General features: G+C 39.7%; 1 protein-coding gene across 1 annotated transcript; it reads right to left on the bottom strand.

Annotated features, from left to right (window-relative positions):
• Positions 1–7,977: 7,977 nt before the first annotated feature.
• On the bottom strand, positions 7,978–16,264 carry bmp5 (bone morphogenetic protein 5; the record flags this gene model as incomplete). Its single annotated transcript, XM_083898037.1, has 7 exons — positions 7,978–8,127; positions 8,252–8,362; positions 8,459–8,535; positions 9,488–9,694; positions 10,032–10,180; positions 13,212–13,404; positions 15,769–16,264. The coding sequence occupies 7 exons, from the start codon at positions 16,262–16,264 to the stop codon at positions 7,978–7,980; spliced, it is 1,383 nt and encodes a 460-aa protein (XP_083754163.1).
• Positions 16,265–17,902: the final 1,638 nt, after the last annotated feature.

Below are 17,902 nucleotides of genomic sequence, written 5' to 3'. Positions count from 1 at the left end.
ATTTAAAAAACAAGATTAAACGCTCATTCGCCTCCCTGTTTCGAGTGAGAACTGTAACGCTTTAGGGGAACATGCTGCTTCGATTGATCTCCCGTGACCTGAACAGTTGAGGGGTTTCCATTGCCAGACGTGCCACTGCTGCCAATGTCAACTGCATGGTGTAATAAAATCCCTTGTTAAGGCAGGGCAACATTTACCAGAGAAAGAGCCATTCTTCTGAAGCCAGATGTTAACAATAGAGGGGCTTAATGAAGTCCTAGCATTCAGCCATCTCACCCGCGCTAAACTGCTCTGTGATGAGAGACCTCTACCTCTCCAGGGGGAGGAGGGCGACTCACATGATCAGCCCTGAAAAAGCCTTTCTTACAGCGGCCTTCAAGGTTGATGTCTATCAGCTCCCACCCCTTGAAATTTAAAGTGGCTGTTGGTGTATTACCTCTAATCACATATATATTCATGGTTTCACAACGGGAGAAGCAAGAATGACATACATTTAAACAACATCTGAGCCTCATTTGTAACATTTTATCTGGCTTTTTACATCAAAACAAATCTGCGCAAAATCATTGTTTTAATAGGCAAAAAATGAATTATTCATTTGATTTAATGTCATGGTTTTGGTGGTTTGTTAGCCTTTAAATTATTTTCAGATGACAGAGAGGCGGGGCTTTAATCCCGGCAGAGTGCGAAAATAATGTAAAATGCATTCTGCAGATGGGAAATAATTTGTGCAAATTTTATAGGAATAATCGGACATAGATCCTGTTCTGATGCAAACACGTCTGTAAGCATCACAAAGTTTGACATCTGTTGTCAGAAAAGTTTTCAAGGTAAAAGTTAGCCTCTCAATTTTCTTTGCAAACCAATGATAATTGGATCAATCACTTAACCTTAACTCGCCTTTTAACATTTCTACTTTCAAGGAATCTCGGCCGTTCATCTTGACAAATACCAGCTGCGCGGGGTCACTTCAGAGATCTGGCCTTCAGGGGCTTTTAGGAATCAATGTGATACAGATGAGCAGGAACTTTTAAGTGTAAGTTGGGATTTTTGTAACGGAAGACTTGACATTTAACAGAAACTGTAAGTTGACACGGTTCATCTGGCATCAGAATAAAAGAAAAACTGTGTTTCGCTATCATAGTTATAAAAAAAATGACTGAAATTTAGTTCTCAGATAAACAGATTTAAACATTTGTCATATTGTATTCAAGCTCTTGTTTCTCATTTAAGAAATCGAAGTCACAGCAATAAGTAAATGTGCTTATTTTCATCCTGCCTGCATGTGATTAGCAGAATAAACAACAGAAGTAACACAACAATATCAACTTTTGAAACATAAGCAAGCTACTGACAAAAAGGAGACTACACAAGCCACAAGATTTAACGATAATACTCTTTTCGGTTTGTGAAGATTAGGCAAACAGATATGCCTTGACAGGAAAAAGGATGTCTCCACACGAGTTTCTCTCCTGAGAACAATATATCTCACACACAAGGGTTTTGGAGACGAGGCAGATAATGGATGCTTTAAAATATGAAATAAAAATCAAACGGCGCAAACATGTTCCTGCGCTGGAAAACATTGCATATAAAAGAAAGAGACTATTCTCTTTTTGTACTGAGAAAGAAACAGATGTGGAAAAACAGTACATTATGGAGTACAGGTTTCGGCGTAGCCTGAAAGAGGTTTTTTTTTTTTTTTTTTTTTTTTTAAAGCTCTCAGATATAGACTGAAAACAAAGTGGGAGAAAGAAAACAGGAACCAGATTTAATCAATTTTCATCCTCCCTCCGTCTTCAGTTTCTACATCATGGATTTAAGTGAACTATGGCAACAGGAAAGTCCTGGTGCTGTGGGTGTCGTGACTTATCATCACCCCTGAACGCAATAACCGTGACCGAGTCTTTCATAGATGGAAGCGTTTGTCAGGTATGTGATATAAGGCAGCAAAGACGACATCGCAAATATCAATGTTTCACCTCACTCCCGTCACATTCTTACGCACCATGAGGTTTTTCTTCTTTCGTGAAAAGAGTAAAGCTTGTATAAAAATACCAGCCTCCCTTACAGTTACTTCAGGAAGGCCGGCCATTTCCGAGCCAACTTTCCACGGCTCCCCTTTGAGACACCATGTGTGTTAAAGATTATCCTCACAGTAATCACACCACAGCGCGCCCTGTGGTTTTAGTCACAAAAGCCACTGACCTGTGAGTTGGGGTTTGTATATTATCATTAACAAGACTACTGAGCAGTGATTCACAGAAGACACGTTCTTTTTTTTAAATTAAATTAAGGCGACACTTGTGGTAATAGCACGCCAATCATTTGGTAATATTACAGTAATACCATCTTATTTCTTTAGTCATTTTGGTTCGCCTACATGTTCATGTGAAGGTATAACATGGAATTACTGTAATATTTTTTTTCATCACCCAAATATTACCATTGTTATTACCAAACTGTAAATTATATCAGAAAATAAGTATTATGATAACATTAACTTCCTATTACAACATAACATGTTTACTATATCATTACCATGTTGTTACTGTAATGTTAAGTGTCACCTAAATTTCTGCACAATATTGAGACTGAAGACCATTCACACTTCTATCCACTTCCAGTGAATAAACATGAATCATTCATTCTAGGACATTAAAGTCGTCAGCTTTTTTCCAGGCAAAGGCACAAGTCAACACCACATTCTCGCACGTTGTTTCTCACCAGGAAGATATATATTGTACATCTTTTTATATTGTACCACGGAGGACCTCGCCGCTGGAACGCAGCTCCCATGTCTTTCGGTGTAAACACATGCTGTGTTTAGGTGATAAAATTGAATTTCACAACAAAATTTACAACGGCCAGAATTCCCAAAAGCTGGGTTAAGTGGTGGCTGTTGACGTCTCCATTTGCTTTCTAAATTGTAGCGTTTTCTTGTTCATTACCCTACGGAGGCGTGAGAAGACGTCAAGAATTATACAGTAAATATACAGCTCACAACTTTGCTCAAAAGGGATTTCCAACATTACTGACACCTCACATTGAGTTTACACAGGTTTTTATTCAAAAGAACCCTGACACTGTCACGCAGAGTAAGATGTTGATGGACGAGAGTGTCAAACACACAGTGAGTCCATCCGTCCAGTTCTCTAGCATAATATACTGTAAATAAACCTAAATATTTAACTTTCCTCAGCTGTTGTGTCACATCTACACCATTTATGATCGTACCAAATGAATGAATGATAGTTTCCATGATGTAAACCCTTGTAGTAGTCAATGCCTCTTTATTTAAGTAACTTAGATGCGAGTGCTATTGTTTTCAAAACAGCGGAGAAGGTTTTGAAAGAAAATATGTACCTATTTCGAATTTGCTTTTTCTGTCTTGACTTTGTTCTTTGTTTCTTGCTCGGTTCGTAATTGTTCTCATGCCCATATTCTTCTGATGTACCCAGATTTGGCAGCGTATTAAACGACACAGTGAAAAGTGCGTGTTAAGACAAGGTAAGAAATAGCTTTGGCCTCTGAACGAGGTCTGCTTTGGTTTCCTTCTGATCTATTTTTTTAATTTATTCTTTGACATAAATTGTACAATAGATGGACAACAGGGGAAGAGCACATACACTGCTACCATATCATGACTATTATTTCTGGATTCACATGGAATGTTCATAAATGCTAATAGCAATAGATTAACAGAAAAAACCTGCCTGGCCCTTACCTAAAGGGACACTGTGTAGTATTTATGGGTTTATATAACCCAAAATCGACTTTTATATACATATTATGTGCTCCTGCATGGTCTAGTCGCTGTATAATATTTTTTGTTTCATTTTCGTAGTGTTTCAAAAAGTCATGTATAATAACATGGTCGTGGGCCGCTACTGCATAGCCACTGTTAGCAGCGAGACGCCATGTTTCTACGGTAGCCTGTAAGGACAAACGCGAGAGAACAAATCAAGCGTCGCTTTACTTGTAGCGAGAGTCCCGCCTCCTCTCTCTCCGCTTCGTCTGCTACGGCCGCGGTAGCTCGCCCTCTCCCTCGCCTCACGAACCTCATCTGCTGACACGGAGAAAGACGACGAGGACGACATTTGACCGGCTGCGGACACCGTATCGCTCAGGGAAGGGAGGGGGTGAGCAGAGGAGCAGTTCTTTGTTGTAAATTTCAGCCTCTCCTCTAGATGGCACTATAAACTACTTGCTTCACCTTTAAAATAACAAATAAGTTAATGTTCCCTAAATAGTATATCACAGTAATGGATACCAAAAGTCACCACATCCATATGTATTTCAGTACACACTGCTAAATCCAGAAAGATAAAGAAATGATTTAAATGCACAGGTGCCACCGCTAATGGTAATAAGAAATGACAGTTGGGTTCATAAACAGTCCTCCCTGGCCTGCAAAGCTAATGTGCATATGTGAATAACAAGCAAACATAACTGTGTGTCTCTGTGTTGCCCTCTGTGAGGACACATTCCTCAGCGGCCCTGCTGCAGCCTTGTCATACCAAACAACATGTAAAAATGTGACCCATATGGTCTGCCTTTTCAGGAGGGACTGATTGAGCTGTATGGAAATCATAGGCCACCCACAGAATACAAATAAGGAGAACCATATGTGGGGAGATGAATTAGGTAAACTGCACAACATTTTTATTAGATACAATTTCACTTGCCTTGTGGATGGACTGCAACGTGAGACTCTGAAAATAAACTCTGAGCGACAGGATGAAAATGATCTCTGGTTAAAGAGAGTTAACTAAACCAAACTAACTGTAACTATTGTGCTTTGTATTTGTCTTAAACGGACCAGAGTGCGAGCGTCCCATCAGTCACATGCCGACATGAGAACTGACTGTTACCAGAAACTGTGCACATAAATGAAAAGTCAAACATTTTAGCGAGAGTCGTGTGATTACAGTAGCCATCCTGTTAAAGACTGTGAACAAATGTTTAGTTTCACGGTTTATGGACGTGTTTGTGTAAAAAAAAAATCTAAATTTCCTTCCATTTACTACCGAAGATGTTTGATTTTCAAATGTTCCCATGTCAGAAAATGAATAGCTAAAGTCAAGCTACTCTGAATATAGTATAAATAAACAATTACTGACAGATTTAGCCAAGTGAAAGCTGCGGTGTGAAGAGTAAGTGACAGTGAAACTCATTTCCCACAGATAAGACGGTAAATTTATTATGTCCCTTTCACACATCTTTATTTATCCCTATTGGGCAAATTTTGCTCAGCGGACAAACATTCACAACATTCACACAAATAAATAGCAATCTAAAAAGAACAGGTTACGTAAGAAGGAACCAAAAAAAGGGGGTTGAATTTTTTCAAGTAATGCAATAGCATTATAGTCAATATCACCATCAATATTATAGTTAAGCGCTTTCACAGACGAGTAAACCGTTGCTACATTTCTTGATTTATTTAGATTCTTAGAGTTTCACAGACGTTCTTTATGTGGAAAAAAAAGCAGCGGGTTTTCTTCATTAATACTCATATTGTTAGGTTTGAACGACATCATCACACACACCTCTGTCAGTCATCTGACCGTTAACTCTTCACAGCAGCAGATTTAGTTTTGCAGCGTGTGTCGATGTGTGTCCGCCTTTCCTTTTTTTCTATATTGTCTTTGATCATCGAGTGTTTGTGATTTCTGTCTGACAGCGAGTCCTGCCTGCTAACAGCTTCGTGAGTATGTCTCTCCTTACTAAATATATCACATTTTCTGGACCAAAGAAGAGAACAGTCATGTTTGTGGTCGAAAAATAAGCACAACCTGACATAAAACCATCAGTATAACTTGCAAAAAAACAAAAACAAACTACATTGAGGTCTGACCTTTTTCCAGCTTGTTTCATTTTCAAGTGGCCACAGCAAGTGCTCATCTGATGAATGTGAAGGCACCATTGACTCACTGCAGACTGGTTTTGACCACAGGAGTCTCAGAGGAGAAGGGCCCGATTTATTAATCTGTCCCCAGAATGGCAATTGTTAACCTTTCTTTTCATGTGGTCAGGAGGCTGCTGTCAAGAAGGCTGTGTAGTACTGTGGAAGCTAAAAAAAAAATAAAAAAATCATTGCAGCCACAGCGTTATAGAAAAGGAAGAAATGTAGTAGAATTGGAAAGAATTCATGATATTAAACAGTAGATGGGATTGTAAAGTGCTCGGAGTAATCATGCCAGGCAACAGGCCACAGGAATGCAAATCACCTCTCAAGCCAAGAGTTAAGTTAGCAGGTGGCCTCTTCTATTCACTGAATGTCAACACTCCTTTTAGATGCAGCCCACATAACATCTGGGCAGGCCAGCCACTGCTTTTAATTAAGTGAAATACAGTCACTCAATGTTCAGCCATGTCAGAGGAAAAAAAAAAAAAAAAAGTGGGAAAAGCAGGAGAAGAAAAAAAGTGCAACAGAACATATCCTGTGTTCAGCGAAGGCCAACACAGTTGTGCAAATAAATATTAATCCTTAACCTAATCCCTACATTTCCAAGACCATTGAAAATCAGTGCGTAACCGGAGAGAATGTGTGAGGAAACAGCGCATTCTCTCACACAGGTCTGGAAGTTGTGCTTATCCTGAACGAGAAGGAAACGTAACAGCTCGTTTGGTTTAATTTATGGTCTCCACTTTGTTTCCAGGGGTGAATCTGAAGCTCTGAGCAGATGGCAAAACTCAAAAAAAAAATAAAAATACAAGTGCAAAGAATGCAGGGGAAGCAGAGGTGTGCCATGCATATCACATAAATCATGTGATGGATAGTATCTTCCACTCATAATCTGGAAGGGATTGGTTACAAAATGATATATATTTCTCTGCTGGTAGCCTCGCGATAATCACCCTTTTGGGGTGGGTTTGGAGGTCACGGCCCTGCTTTGCTGTTAGCACTGTACAACGAGCATTACCACTCCCCAAGAGCATGTCAACAGGCTCTGTGGGTGGACCCTACTTTATATTGTTCCTCTCAAACATTTATAAATCTGAAACAGTAGTCTGGCAGCACGCCACCAAGCTCCAAACAGAAAAAGAACAACCTGGATTTAGAAAGGCTGGAGGAGAGTATACAATCTCTAAGATATATGCATTTCTGCACCGAGTGCGTATAGGGTGATAAATGGAGGAAGAAAAAGTGTGAGGCCAAAGAGTGAGATTTCAAGTGGTAAAATTTATTGAAATACACAGCACTCTATATTAAGATATACTTTACTCAAAACAAAAAACAAAAAACTGGAGTAAGCACCGAATGTGTGCAGGAGACATGAAAGCTACGTTAAAAAAAGATGAGTGAACAGTTAATGAAAAAAGGACACAATCTTACAAGAGGAAACAAAAAGAAAGGAAAAAAAAGAACTGACACGCAAAAGGTAAAGCAGTATCGGTGCTGAGAGACGGTGACAGCTTGAAAATAGCTTTGTGAAGTTCGGTTTATATTAGAGAACGCTCACAGGTTTTTTTGTTTTTTTTTCTCCTCCTGTTGACCCAATTTAATTTATGACGTTCTATCAGAATAACCTTGATTCATTTTGTGACACATGAATCTGCATGGATGAGTTGTCTGTAACAGCTTATTAAAATAAATCATAGCATACACTGACCTGTAAAGTGTGCATTTATGGCACATTTTATACGGGATAAAGGGATAAAACAGGCACAGGGAGAATAATGTTATTATCATGACTCCAGTGAATAATTTACTCATTAAAAGTAATAATAGAGATTTAACTAAAGACAGAGTATATGCCAATGGACACAAGATAAGATAGCTGTATTAAAATCACTTTATCTAATCATTTAAATATCACAATATTCAGTGCTATTTAAGAAAAAAAGGAAAATAAATTAGGTAATAAAACTTTATATACACTATAATGTACATCACATTACACCTGCAGCAGATGTATTTTCCAGCGATTCCCATACCAGATTATATAAATAAAAAGCTAGTCCACAAAACTAATGGCAACCGCAAGACCTAACGACCATATTTCTATATTTTTTGAGGATAACATTTGAGCTGTCGTCAAAGTAGAGCACTGATATTGCATTGAGCTTGGTTGGTGCGCAGCACGGCTTTGGCACATTGTCAGGAAACATTAAATGGACCTATACATGGGGAGATTTAAGACAGAGAGAACAGCAGTGAGTTTAAAATAGAGGAAAAAAAAAAAAGAACATTGTGACATTTTTACGGTGGTAAATATGTGCGACACACTCTGAGGATACTCACCAGGGTTTGCACGATTGCATGATTTGTTGCGTTCATGTGCGCATTGAGTGGGAACGAGCATTCGCCATCGCAGTAGAAAGCAGCGTAGCCCTCAGGTGCAATGATCCAATCCTGGAAAATAAACGGGGGAACAGGAACAATTTGTTTCCTTTCTTCATGAAACAGGATGTGATTTCTCACTGTCAGGAGGAACGTGACACTGTTTACCTGCCATCCCAGATCTCGAAAGCTGACGTAAAGTTCATGCTTCTTGCAGGCTTGCTTCTGCTCACTGGTGTTATAATCTGAAAATTGAAATGATTGATATCATGACAGTGACGCAGAGGACTGTAAAAGCTTTAAAACCATCTTCGCTACTGTACAAATCTGGAAATATGTCATGAGAGCCAAACGCTAAAGTTGCATTATGTAATAAATCTAAAGCAACTGGCCATAAAATCCTCCTAATATGTCACAGAGACTCAGGAATAATGTTCATATAACAAACTGAACTCACCAACAACAACAGTGCAGCCAAAATATTTGCATTAAAAAAAAACATTTTTGCAGACTGCAAATCATGTTTATGTTTTGAAATCATGTTTTGGCATGTGGCGCCACCTACCACCGTCTACCAATCATTGCAGTCAGTAGACGGTAGAGTCTCAGCTGCCGAGCAACGACGGGTTGCCAGTTAGGTCAGAAAACGAAACCTAAAAGACCTCGCTATTTTGAATTTGAATGTAGTGACCGTTTTTGGCCACATTCTTACATATGACACAATCAACAAGAAAGTGAATTCGACATCACATGTGTTGCTTGTGCAGTGAGATGTTGAAAAGCTGAACAGATGAAGAGGCAAGGCTAATAGTAAGATTAGCAATAATTTATCCACCATTGTGCTGGGTTATCAAATATTCCTTAAAATGATTCATGATTCCTAAACTACAGCACAGTAAATTTAAGACTAAGCACTATAGTCTACTGTTCTAATAAATTCACAGTGATATTAACCTGGCTTAACACAGCTGAAATGGATATCATATATACAGTATATATATGGATGCCAAATAAAAAGATTTATTTAAAATAAAATGGGTGTAATAACGTAACCATTTTTAAGAAAATGTTTCTGAAATATCGCTGCTGACACTTAAGTCGGTTGGTTAACGCATGGTTAGTTTAATGGAATGTGTGTGTGTGTGTGTGTGTGTGTGTAGCAGGACAAACAATTCTAGCAATAAAGTGCACACATACCTCCAGCTTTCGGAGTTTTTGGTGCCCTCGATGATTCTTGTTGATTGGTTGATTTATTGCGATTGTGACTCTTTTTCTTCCCACCAGCAGCTCTGACTGAGCGGAGCAATACCCCACTGGCCTTGAAGAAAGCAACCAGGAACGGCTGCTTGGACTGGGGCCCGTTTCTCCCAATGATTCCAGCAGATTTAATGTTGACACTTCGTCCTTTAAAAAAAAAAAAAAAAAAAAAAAAAAACGAGAAGGTAAATAAAACGTTTAATTCCAGACTGAAGACAAATTGAACATATTACAATCTGTTTTGGGATTTTGTTTTTTTTATGACTGTGTTTGCTGTGAGTCAAGCCATGAATCTTCTTTGTGGGATTATGGCTATATGTTGGTGATGAATAATAAACAAAATTACACATCTGTCAACAATACATGTCACATTTATCCTGTGATCAAAAACTGTTTTAATCAAATGCAGAGACGGAGAATGATCTTTTTCCAAGGGTCTTAAATAAAACATGGGAGAACGAGAGAAAAACTGAACTCCACTTGCCATCTACAGTCTCCACACAGAGCTGCAGGCCCAAGTTCTGCTGTGGGTTCATCACCCAGTGGTTACTTGTGGCCGTAATGTCAAACACCAGCCAGCCGCCATCAGATGCCTGCACTTTTTTGGAGTCAAGCAAGAACGTCTCTGCATCTCTGGAGGTAAAAGAGAGAGAATAAACAATGCTTAAAAAAACGATGCATAATTAAACAGCTGCTGGTAGAATACATAAAAACATGTAGCGTGTCTTTGGACGAATCCAGTCAGTTACTTTAATGTTTGTCTCTGCGGGTACTTTTTTCTTCCCCTGTGTTTCTCAGTGGTGTCAGTGAAACAGATGGTGAGATGCATGTGGTCGCTTTACAGCTGCATTATAAACAAATTATAAAGACTTTGTGTCTGTTACAGTTTATGCTCTGTGAATAAAAAACATCCTGAGCACCTTAATGCTGCATAGTTGCAATGGGTCACACACACACAAAAATGAACCATATGCTTCTCAGAGAGCATCTAAACCGATTCTATGAGTTAGTTAGACGACAGCAGATAAACAACGGCATCACTGACTGATCGCAAACGGACGTGTCAGCCCCAGAAGCCACACACTGCGTATACTTTATTTGTGTCTTCTACTGAAACAAACCAGTCATCGTTAAATAAAACCCACAACAATGTTGAAAACCGGTGATTTGGTGTCAGGGTTAAAGTAATTAAGTCATTTTTCCAGCACCGCCATTGTTCAAGATGCTGTGACATGTATTAAACTGTGGAGTTGTGCGGTCCGACATGTGCCAGCATTTTCAGCTTTTTGATGGGCAAACAGCTTTAGGAATCATGCATATCAGCCCTTTTGTAATTTTTACCATGGACCTGACATAAGGCATCAATCAGCACTGTCGCAATTTGCATTGGATTCCCTTCAGGCAGCAGATCGGATAAGGCCTATTCAGTTTTTGTGGTTACATGGTGCTGGTCGGAGGGAACAAAGATTTTCCATGTGTTTCCTCAGTCTTTCAGGAACTGTTCCTGTGTTTATTACAGGTGTAAGAAAAAAAACAACGTCGTGAAATTCACACACAAGGGCCGTCCTTGTGAGCGACTTTAGCGGGAACTTCCTCTTGGGAATGTATGAAATGCATTATAAGCTTATATCCTGTGATAATTTAATTTCTGTAGGTAAGAATTCGCTATTCCATGAGCCACATCCAAAAAGGAAAATAATGTTTACCCCCTTCCTCCTCTTACTCTGTGATTACTGGCTGTACTGTTCCATAGAAGGTGAGTTTCACTGAGTGCATACCAGGGATAAGGGGAAACTAGGTAGTGCCATGTTTTAGAATTCTTTTAGTACTCATTATTGTCCGTTTCCTCCTAATTCTATTCGCATGCCACTATTCTCCATTTGTAACGTATATTCAGAAAGATCAATACAGGACGTTGATAGAGTGAAGAGAAATGAGGTCAGGTCACTGACCCTACGAGGGGATGTTAAACCATAGGTTTCGAATTCCTTCCAATCGAGCTGTGTAAACTTAAAAAGGGAAAGAAAATACATGTTGCATGTTTATTTTGACACCTCAACGCTAAACACATGGCGTTTCAGTGGTTTCTGTGTTTTTTACGAAAACCCATAAAGTCTATACGAAACGTCAGGATTGGGAGTTGAACGTCATACTTCACACTTCATAAACACTGACTTTGATTTAAGCTTATGACAAAATGGAACGTCAGTATTAAGTAGGAAGGGAGTAAGGGTAACACGATCCTCAGCTGAATGTGAACATTGCTGTAAAAAGCCCCCAATAAAGTTGGAAGAAACTTTAACTGAACTACATGAGAGGCTGCGTTTGAGTATAACTCTTTGCTATGACTATTAAGTTTAAACATTTTTTTCCAGATATATTAAAGAAAGATGAAAGAATACAGCATGTGTGTCTTTACTAGCAACAACAAAAAAACAATAATATGAATTATTGGTGGCTTTAAAAGTTTAGATAACCCATGAAAACATACTTCTTTTACTTTGATATTGTTTCTACGACTTCTCACACACTTCTTTGTGACCACTAACAGAAACAAACTATCCCCAATGTGTGTGAAAACCTAAACAGAGCCGTCTTCCCCTTTAAGATGGCGAAGCCCATTCACTTGGACCCTTTCAAAGCCCAGGAGGGCCATATCTCCCCTTCAATCACCCACACACATTTTTTGGCAAGCAAATGTGGGCCCACTTTTTAAATATACCCTTGAGTATTCAGCTATGTCATGGTTTAAACTTCCGGTATATTGTTAAAGTCAGGCAGGTGGTGGGCATAACAGTGATCAGGGGAGCACCCGACGGAGCCTCCCCCTAATCTGGGCCCTCATGGTTTCATCTGGGATCCGGCCAGCTTGGCAGGCAACACAAGACGAGTGATAACGGATGGACCTTCTAAGCTTCATAAGTGGCTAACCCGCTAATGGGGCTCTCTTTATCCGAGGACTATATTTGTGAGGCAGACATGGTGCGAATGAAGGAGAACAGAGGTGGAGATAGAGGGACAGTCTGTGCAAGTGGAAAGTTTCAGCCGCACGGAAGACAATAGTTGCAGAGCTGTTTGCCTTTTTCTTTTCTTTTTTTTTCTTAAACGGTGAAATAAGGTGACTGCATGGGATCAAAGCAAAGCTGAAGTAACAGCAATGTCTTGCCTTTTTTTCTCCTACAACAAATTGCAGTCTGTTTCAAATAACAGAGAACAGGCTTAATACAAGTCTTTTTACCATTTCCTTTTTATTTGAGATGTTTCTCTGGGACTCATGGGTTTTATGAGACAAGATTATGTCTTTTTTTGTCAAATATATGTCATGATTATCTGTTTTTCCTCAACTAATCACTGCCTTGTATGTGTATTACTGAATTAACTAAAATAAAAAGAAAATAAGCAGTTGTGTAAAAGGCCTGAACATGGTGAATGGCCTGATTATTGAAAAACTATTTTATTTACTTTATCTACTTTACTTTCCACTGTTTTTAAAGTATCACATCACAGAATGATTAGAAGCTGGTGTATCTGCAAAGTAACTAAAAGGAGTAGAAGAAAAGAGCAGTAAAAAGCACTTTAAAATGGTATATTTACTGCTTGAGTAATTGGAGTTAGTGAGAATCAAGTGCCTATAATGTTTGTTATTTTAGTCTTTGGCACTTACCTGTTTGGATATTCTTTGATGACTTGATATATGGTGACCTTCAGAGTGACATTGTCGTAGCGGACGTGGCTGCGGTCCTTATAGATTCGAAACTCTGCAGCAGTCACCGCTTCCCCGTCTGGGATCTGAGTCAGATCGAAACGGAACTCCTTGTAGTGTCTTCGTTGGTGAGAAAAGTCTTTATCTTTCTCCACTAGGAAAGAAAAGCAGTGTTTTTAAACGAATTTCCCTTTTTTTACTGGCAACAGAGCTCAAAAATGATGGCTTCACCTCGTGAACTTCTACATGCGTGGCTCAAAGGACAAAATATGCCAGCGTTAACGTGCAGAAAAGGGGGTAATTTATTACATCTTCTTTTACATTCCAGGTCCAATCCAAACATTTTGACTCCCAACAAAAGCACTTTCCAGTTCATTAAATCAGTCAACTGAATACAGGTAGCAGTCCTCAGACAGGCCCTCTACTGTGTGCCTAACTGCATTCTCTGGCCATGATGAATGGGCTGTCAGTTAAGAAAAACAGGCTGATTTCAATTAAAGACACTTTGGTCTGATCCTCAAGTGAGAGGAAAAAGCAGACGAGATTAATCAAGTGAACATCTATAGTCTGACCTCATGCTGACCTCCTTTACGTTTATTATATAGTGTATTATAAGAGCATTTAATCATACTTTTCCTTGTCAGCCCTACATTTCTTTTTCAGTGTTAACATACATACGCACATCTACATGTAATATCTCAATATTATAGAATGGAAATACATAAAAACATGCTGTATATTACGTTTTGCTTAAGTTAAACCTGCCGTGGAATGACTTTAATAAGAGCATCAAAGAGAGCACAGATTCTTTGATGTGACCAGAGTGTCTCGTGCCCCTGATCAGGGGGGGGAATTTCGGACATCCGCCGCACTATCATGCGTTTCATTTCCCTGATATTTTTATCGTCGGCGAACGCCTGCAGTTACTTAGCACAAAGAGGTCAGAGATCACGTCTGACTTTTACCCACTGAGCGTGTTCCATTATATTAGCCACAGGCAGTAATCTGAAGCAGAAGTGCCACTGAGAGCAAGGAGCATTTAACTCTCAAATAGCTAAATATTAAACAGTAAATGATGACCTCACTCCCTGGTAAGGGCGGTGAGCTGTGTGCATTCTCGATGTGTTGCATATTAACTGGCTTTGGCTTGGAATCAGTGTAATTATATAAGATTAACTGGTGTTTAGCATCATTACATCTTCTCTTACATTAAATTTCATTTCATTTCAGAAGTTTTTTCTTCTTCTTTTTTTTTTTTTCTTTTTAAATGGCTGACTTCTTATTTACAGTTAGCGGAAGGCATATTAAACTGCATGAGGTCTCACGTATATGCTGAGGTCAGTAGCTGGAGTGGAGTGTACAGTACTAAAGACAGAGGCCCATTGAACACTTCACTGACAGTCCCCAGAACGAGAACAGAGCTTTCAAGGCTGACAGTGTACATGCACTGGTATACTGGTAAGTGGAAACAGATGGGCTCGGGCCAAGGTGAGGGATTACACTTCCAGAAAAACTTTGCACACATTCACCTTCACTCGTTTTATTTTTATATCGAAGAAAAAAGCTCAAAAATACAGTGCCTTCTTTATGTCGTATGAAATGTTTCATGTGAATCTGTGTATCCCACTTTAAGGTAAGTTTCCATGCAGTGTGCTATTATAATTTAATCCTCATTAAAGGACAATGACTACTAAAGCATGAGGAATAAGGACAACTGGCCTTATTCTTTGACTCACAAGCAGGAGAAATACAGGCATCAGTCAATATCACTCCCCCTTTTAACAACAGGAAATAATTAAGAGCAATTTTCTCAAGGTCAGACAGTCATCAGATAAGTTTCTGTGAACTGCGGGGTGAAAGGTCGCAGCTACTGAACAAACACAATCATTATACTGATCAGCTGCTGCTAAACACAAAACTGCACAAATTGATAAGGTCAAAATGTTGGACTTAATGCTGTTAAATAGTGAGTATGTTGTACACAAGGCTGAAGTAGATAAACACATCTGAGTCCAGAAAAGTAACAATAAAAAAAAAGTGATAAATGAAGCTGAATGAAGCAAAAACACTAAAGCTTTGTTGGTGTTTTTTAATTATTGTCGATAAATAAGACTGCATGTAAACATCCTCACAACACAACAGACAGGAAAGGTTTATGAAATATCGGCTTGACTCTTGAAAGTTGACTTTTACACTGGAGTAACCATGTTCTGATATCAGCAGCACATTCTAAAGAAAACTTGCACAGTTATTAGTCTGAGTTTTGATAAATTAATGACACAATGAGCTGGACATTTTTCTTCTTAGTTGTGGATTTGAGTTGTTATTTTTTTATTGACTGTGGACAGCAGGACTTTGGTTGCATTTTTATTATCATTATTATTTACTGAGGATTATTGTTTGTCATTATGATTACATCTGAAAAGTCTTACATCTAATTTCAATTGATTTAAAACTTGATTAATTCTGATCAAGAAACCAAGGTGATGAGTATAAACTTAAAAAGGCCATCACTTACCCAAGTTGACAAAGCTCATAACCATGTCGGCGTCATTGAGAAAGTTGGTGTCCTGCGCTGTGGTGAGTGCGGGGCTGTGGCCTAACAAAGGGGCCGCTCGGTAAGGCTGTGCCATACGGGAGTAGCCGGCATGCTGAGGGCTGTAGTAGCCTTTCCTGGAGTGCCCTTGAGCCTTGGCACTGAAGCTTTTCGCCGCGCCCTGCTGCGCCCTCTCCTCCTCCTCCTCCACGGTCATGGCGTTGTACAGGTCGAGCATGAAGAGCGGTGCGGAGGACGCCTGCTTCCCGGGAGAGAAGGGCCTCGGACGGTGAGGCAAGCCCAGGATGGAGAGGATCTCTCTCTGGATCTCCCTGCGCTCGTGATTGCGCAACCGCCTGTAAATAAAACTGGAGTGCACATGGTTGTCACTTAACCCGCAATGAGCGCAGGTCAGAAAACTCAAACAGCTCCACGCAAGTCCAAGCACAGCACGGTTCAAAGGTGTAAGCGCTGTCATCTTGACAAATGGCTCACTCTGGGGTGTGAAGTTGAACTACATCGCACTCTGGGAGGAAAACCAAGCAATTTATAATCGCCGCCAATTTGGACTCATAGACTCCCCATGTTTACCACAGGCACCACAGCGTCCACGCTGGTGAATGAGGAGGGTTTTTATTTATTTACTTTTTTTTCCCCTTCTTCTTTTACCAGCACAATTTTCTTCAACTGAAGGACCAGCCTGCACAAAAGTCGGTGCTACTCTCCAGCGCACAGGTTTCCTCCAGCATTACGCGCGCCTTCAGGTCCATCCACAGTCTGTCTGTGCCACATCAAGTATTTATGGAGTTGTGACCTCGTCCCTCACCTTATTATACTCCTCTGTGATGAAAAAAAAAACCGTAGGTACGCCCAGAGCGACGAGGGATCACTAAGAGTTTCAGGTGGATGAAATGTGTCCAGAAAGTGTCAGAGTGAACAGAGGAGCTCCACATAATGTACTCGCACACTCATGCACTCATGCCCCTACTCGCATTTTTCCTCCCCCCCTGTTAGAGAGAGTACCGGGGCTATTGCCCTCTGAGTCCATCCCACACTCAACTTTTTGTTTTTGCATCCACCTCTAGCGGCAGCAATAAAACTTCAGCCCAGTGCCATGATGAATGTGGAGTGTAAAATGAGACACTTGAAATCTGAGAGGCCGTTTTAACCAGTGAAAGAATAATGACAGAGCCTTTTAATCACCTCAACTTATGGAAGACCACGTGTTTATAAGGCGAGGGCTGCAGCTGCACTCAGAAATCCAGTTTTTATATATACATTAAACGACAACATATATATTATATTAACATTCACAATGTGTGGCTGCAAATGCAAGGAGATGCCATAATCCTCAAACAGCAATGGAGAGTTTAGAATAACACCACAAAATAAGGATAAGGATACTTCAAATTCAATATTAACAACCACAGCTCCACTGCACGGCGTCTACAATGATTTCCAACTCCATAATAATTATGTTGCTTAAATCCCAAAACAGCAAGGGAGCACTTTGAGTTAGTAAGGTTAATTTAAGGCAGAACCTTTATGCATAAAGCTTCATTCTCGCAGGAGCATTAAGTAAATAGTGTGTTGAAGTTAAGTACGCTGTTTTAATCAAAAACATTTAATAGTCAGAGGTCTCCCCGCGTGATGGGTGGCTGCTGTCCAACATGGGGAGAGAAAAAAAAAGGAAGTTCCCACTTAAGTGAAATAACTCATGGACATGATATGCACTGCCACACAGCGACATCTAGTGTACACACTCATAATAGTTCTTGTTTCTTGAGTCTCTCATACTCTCTCTATCTCGAGTTCATTACTCAAACATTAATTACAACGAAATGCCAAACCCTAACAATAAAAAAGTCTTGAGCCTCAAAAAGTCATTTCAAGCTCTGATGAGAAGCCAACATGACCTCACAAAAGATAGGTTTGAATTAAAAACTGTCCTCAAAGCAAGAGGCAGGATCACTTGAAAAGTAGTTGATTGCCGAGTTTCATGTGCAAGTTGTTATTTTAAAATGCTAAATATCTGGATTGTGGCTCTCTGTTCTGTCCTTGGGCAAACTCGTGTAAATCGGCACTACTTTACTTCTTTTTATGTGTCTTTGCTGCA

This window comes from Microchirus variegatus, assembly GCF_963457635.1.
Source record: "Microchirus variegatus genome assembly, chromosome: 11".
In the NCBI taxonomy this organism is placed as follows: Eukaryota; Metazoa; Chordata; class Actinopteri; order Pleuronectiformes; family Soleidae; genus Microchirus; species Microchirus variegatus.
The sequence above is the reverse complement of the archived record's forward strand: the minus strand, read 5'-3'. Positions and strand labels throughout refer to the sequence as shown.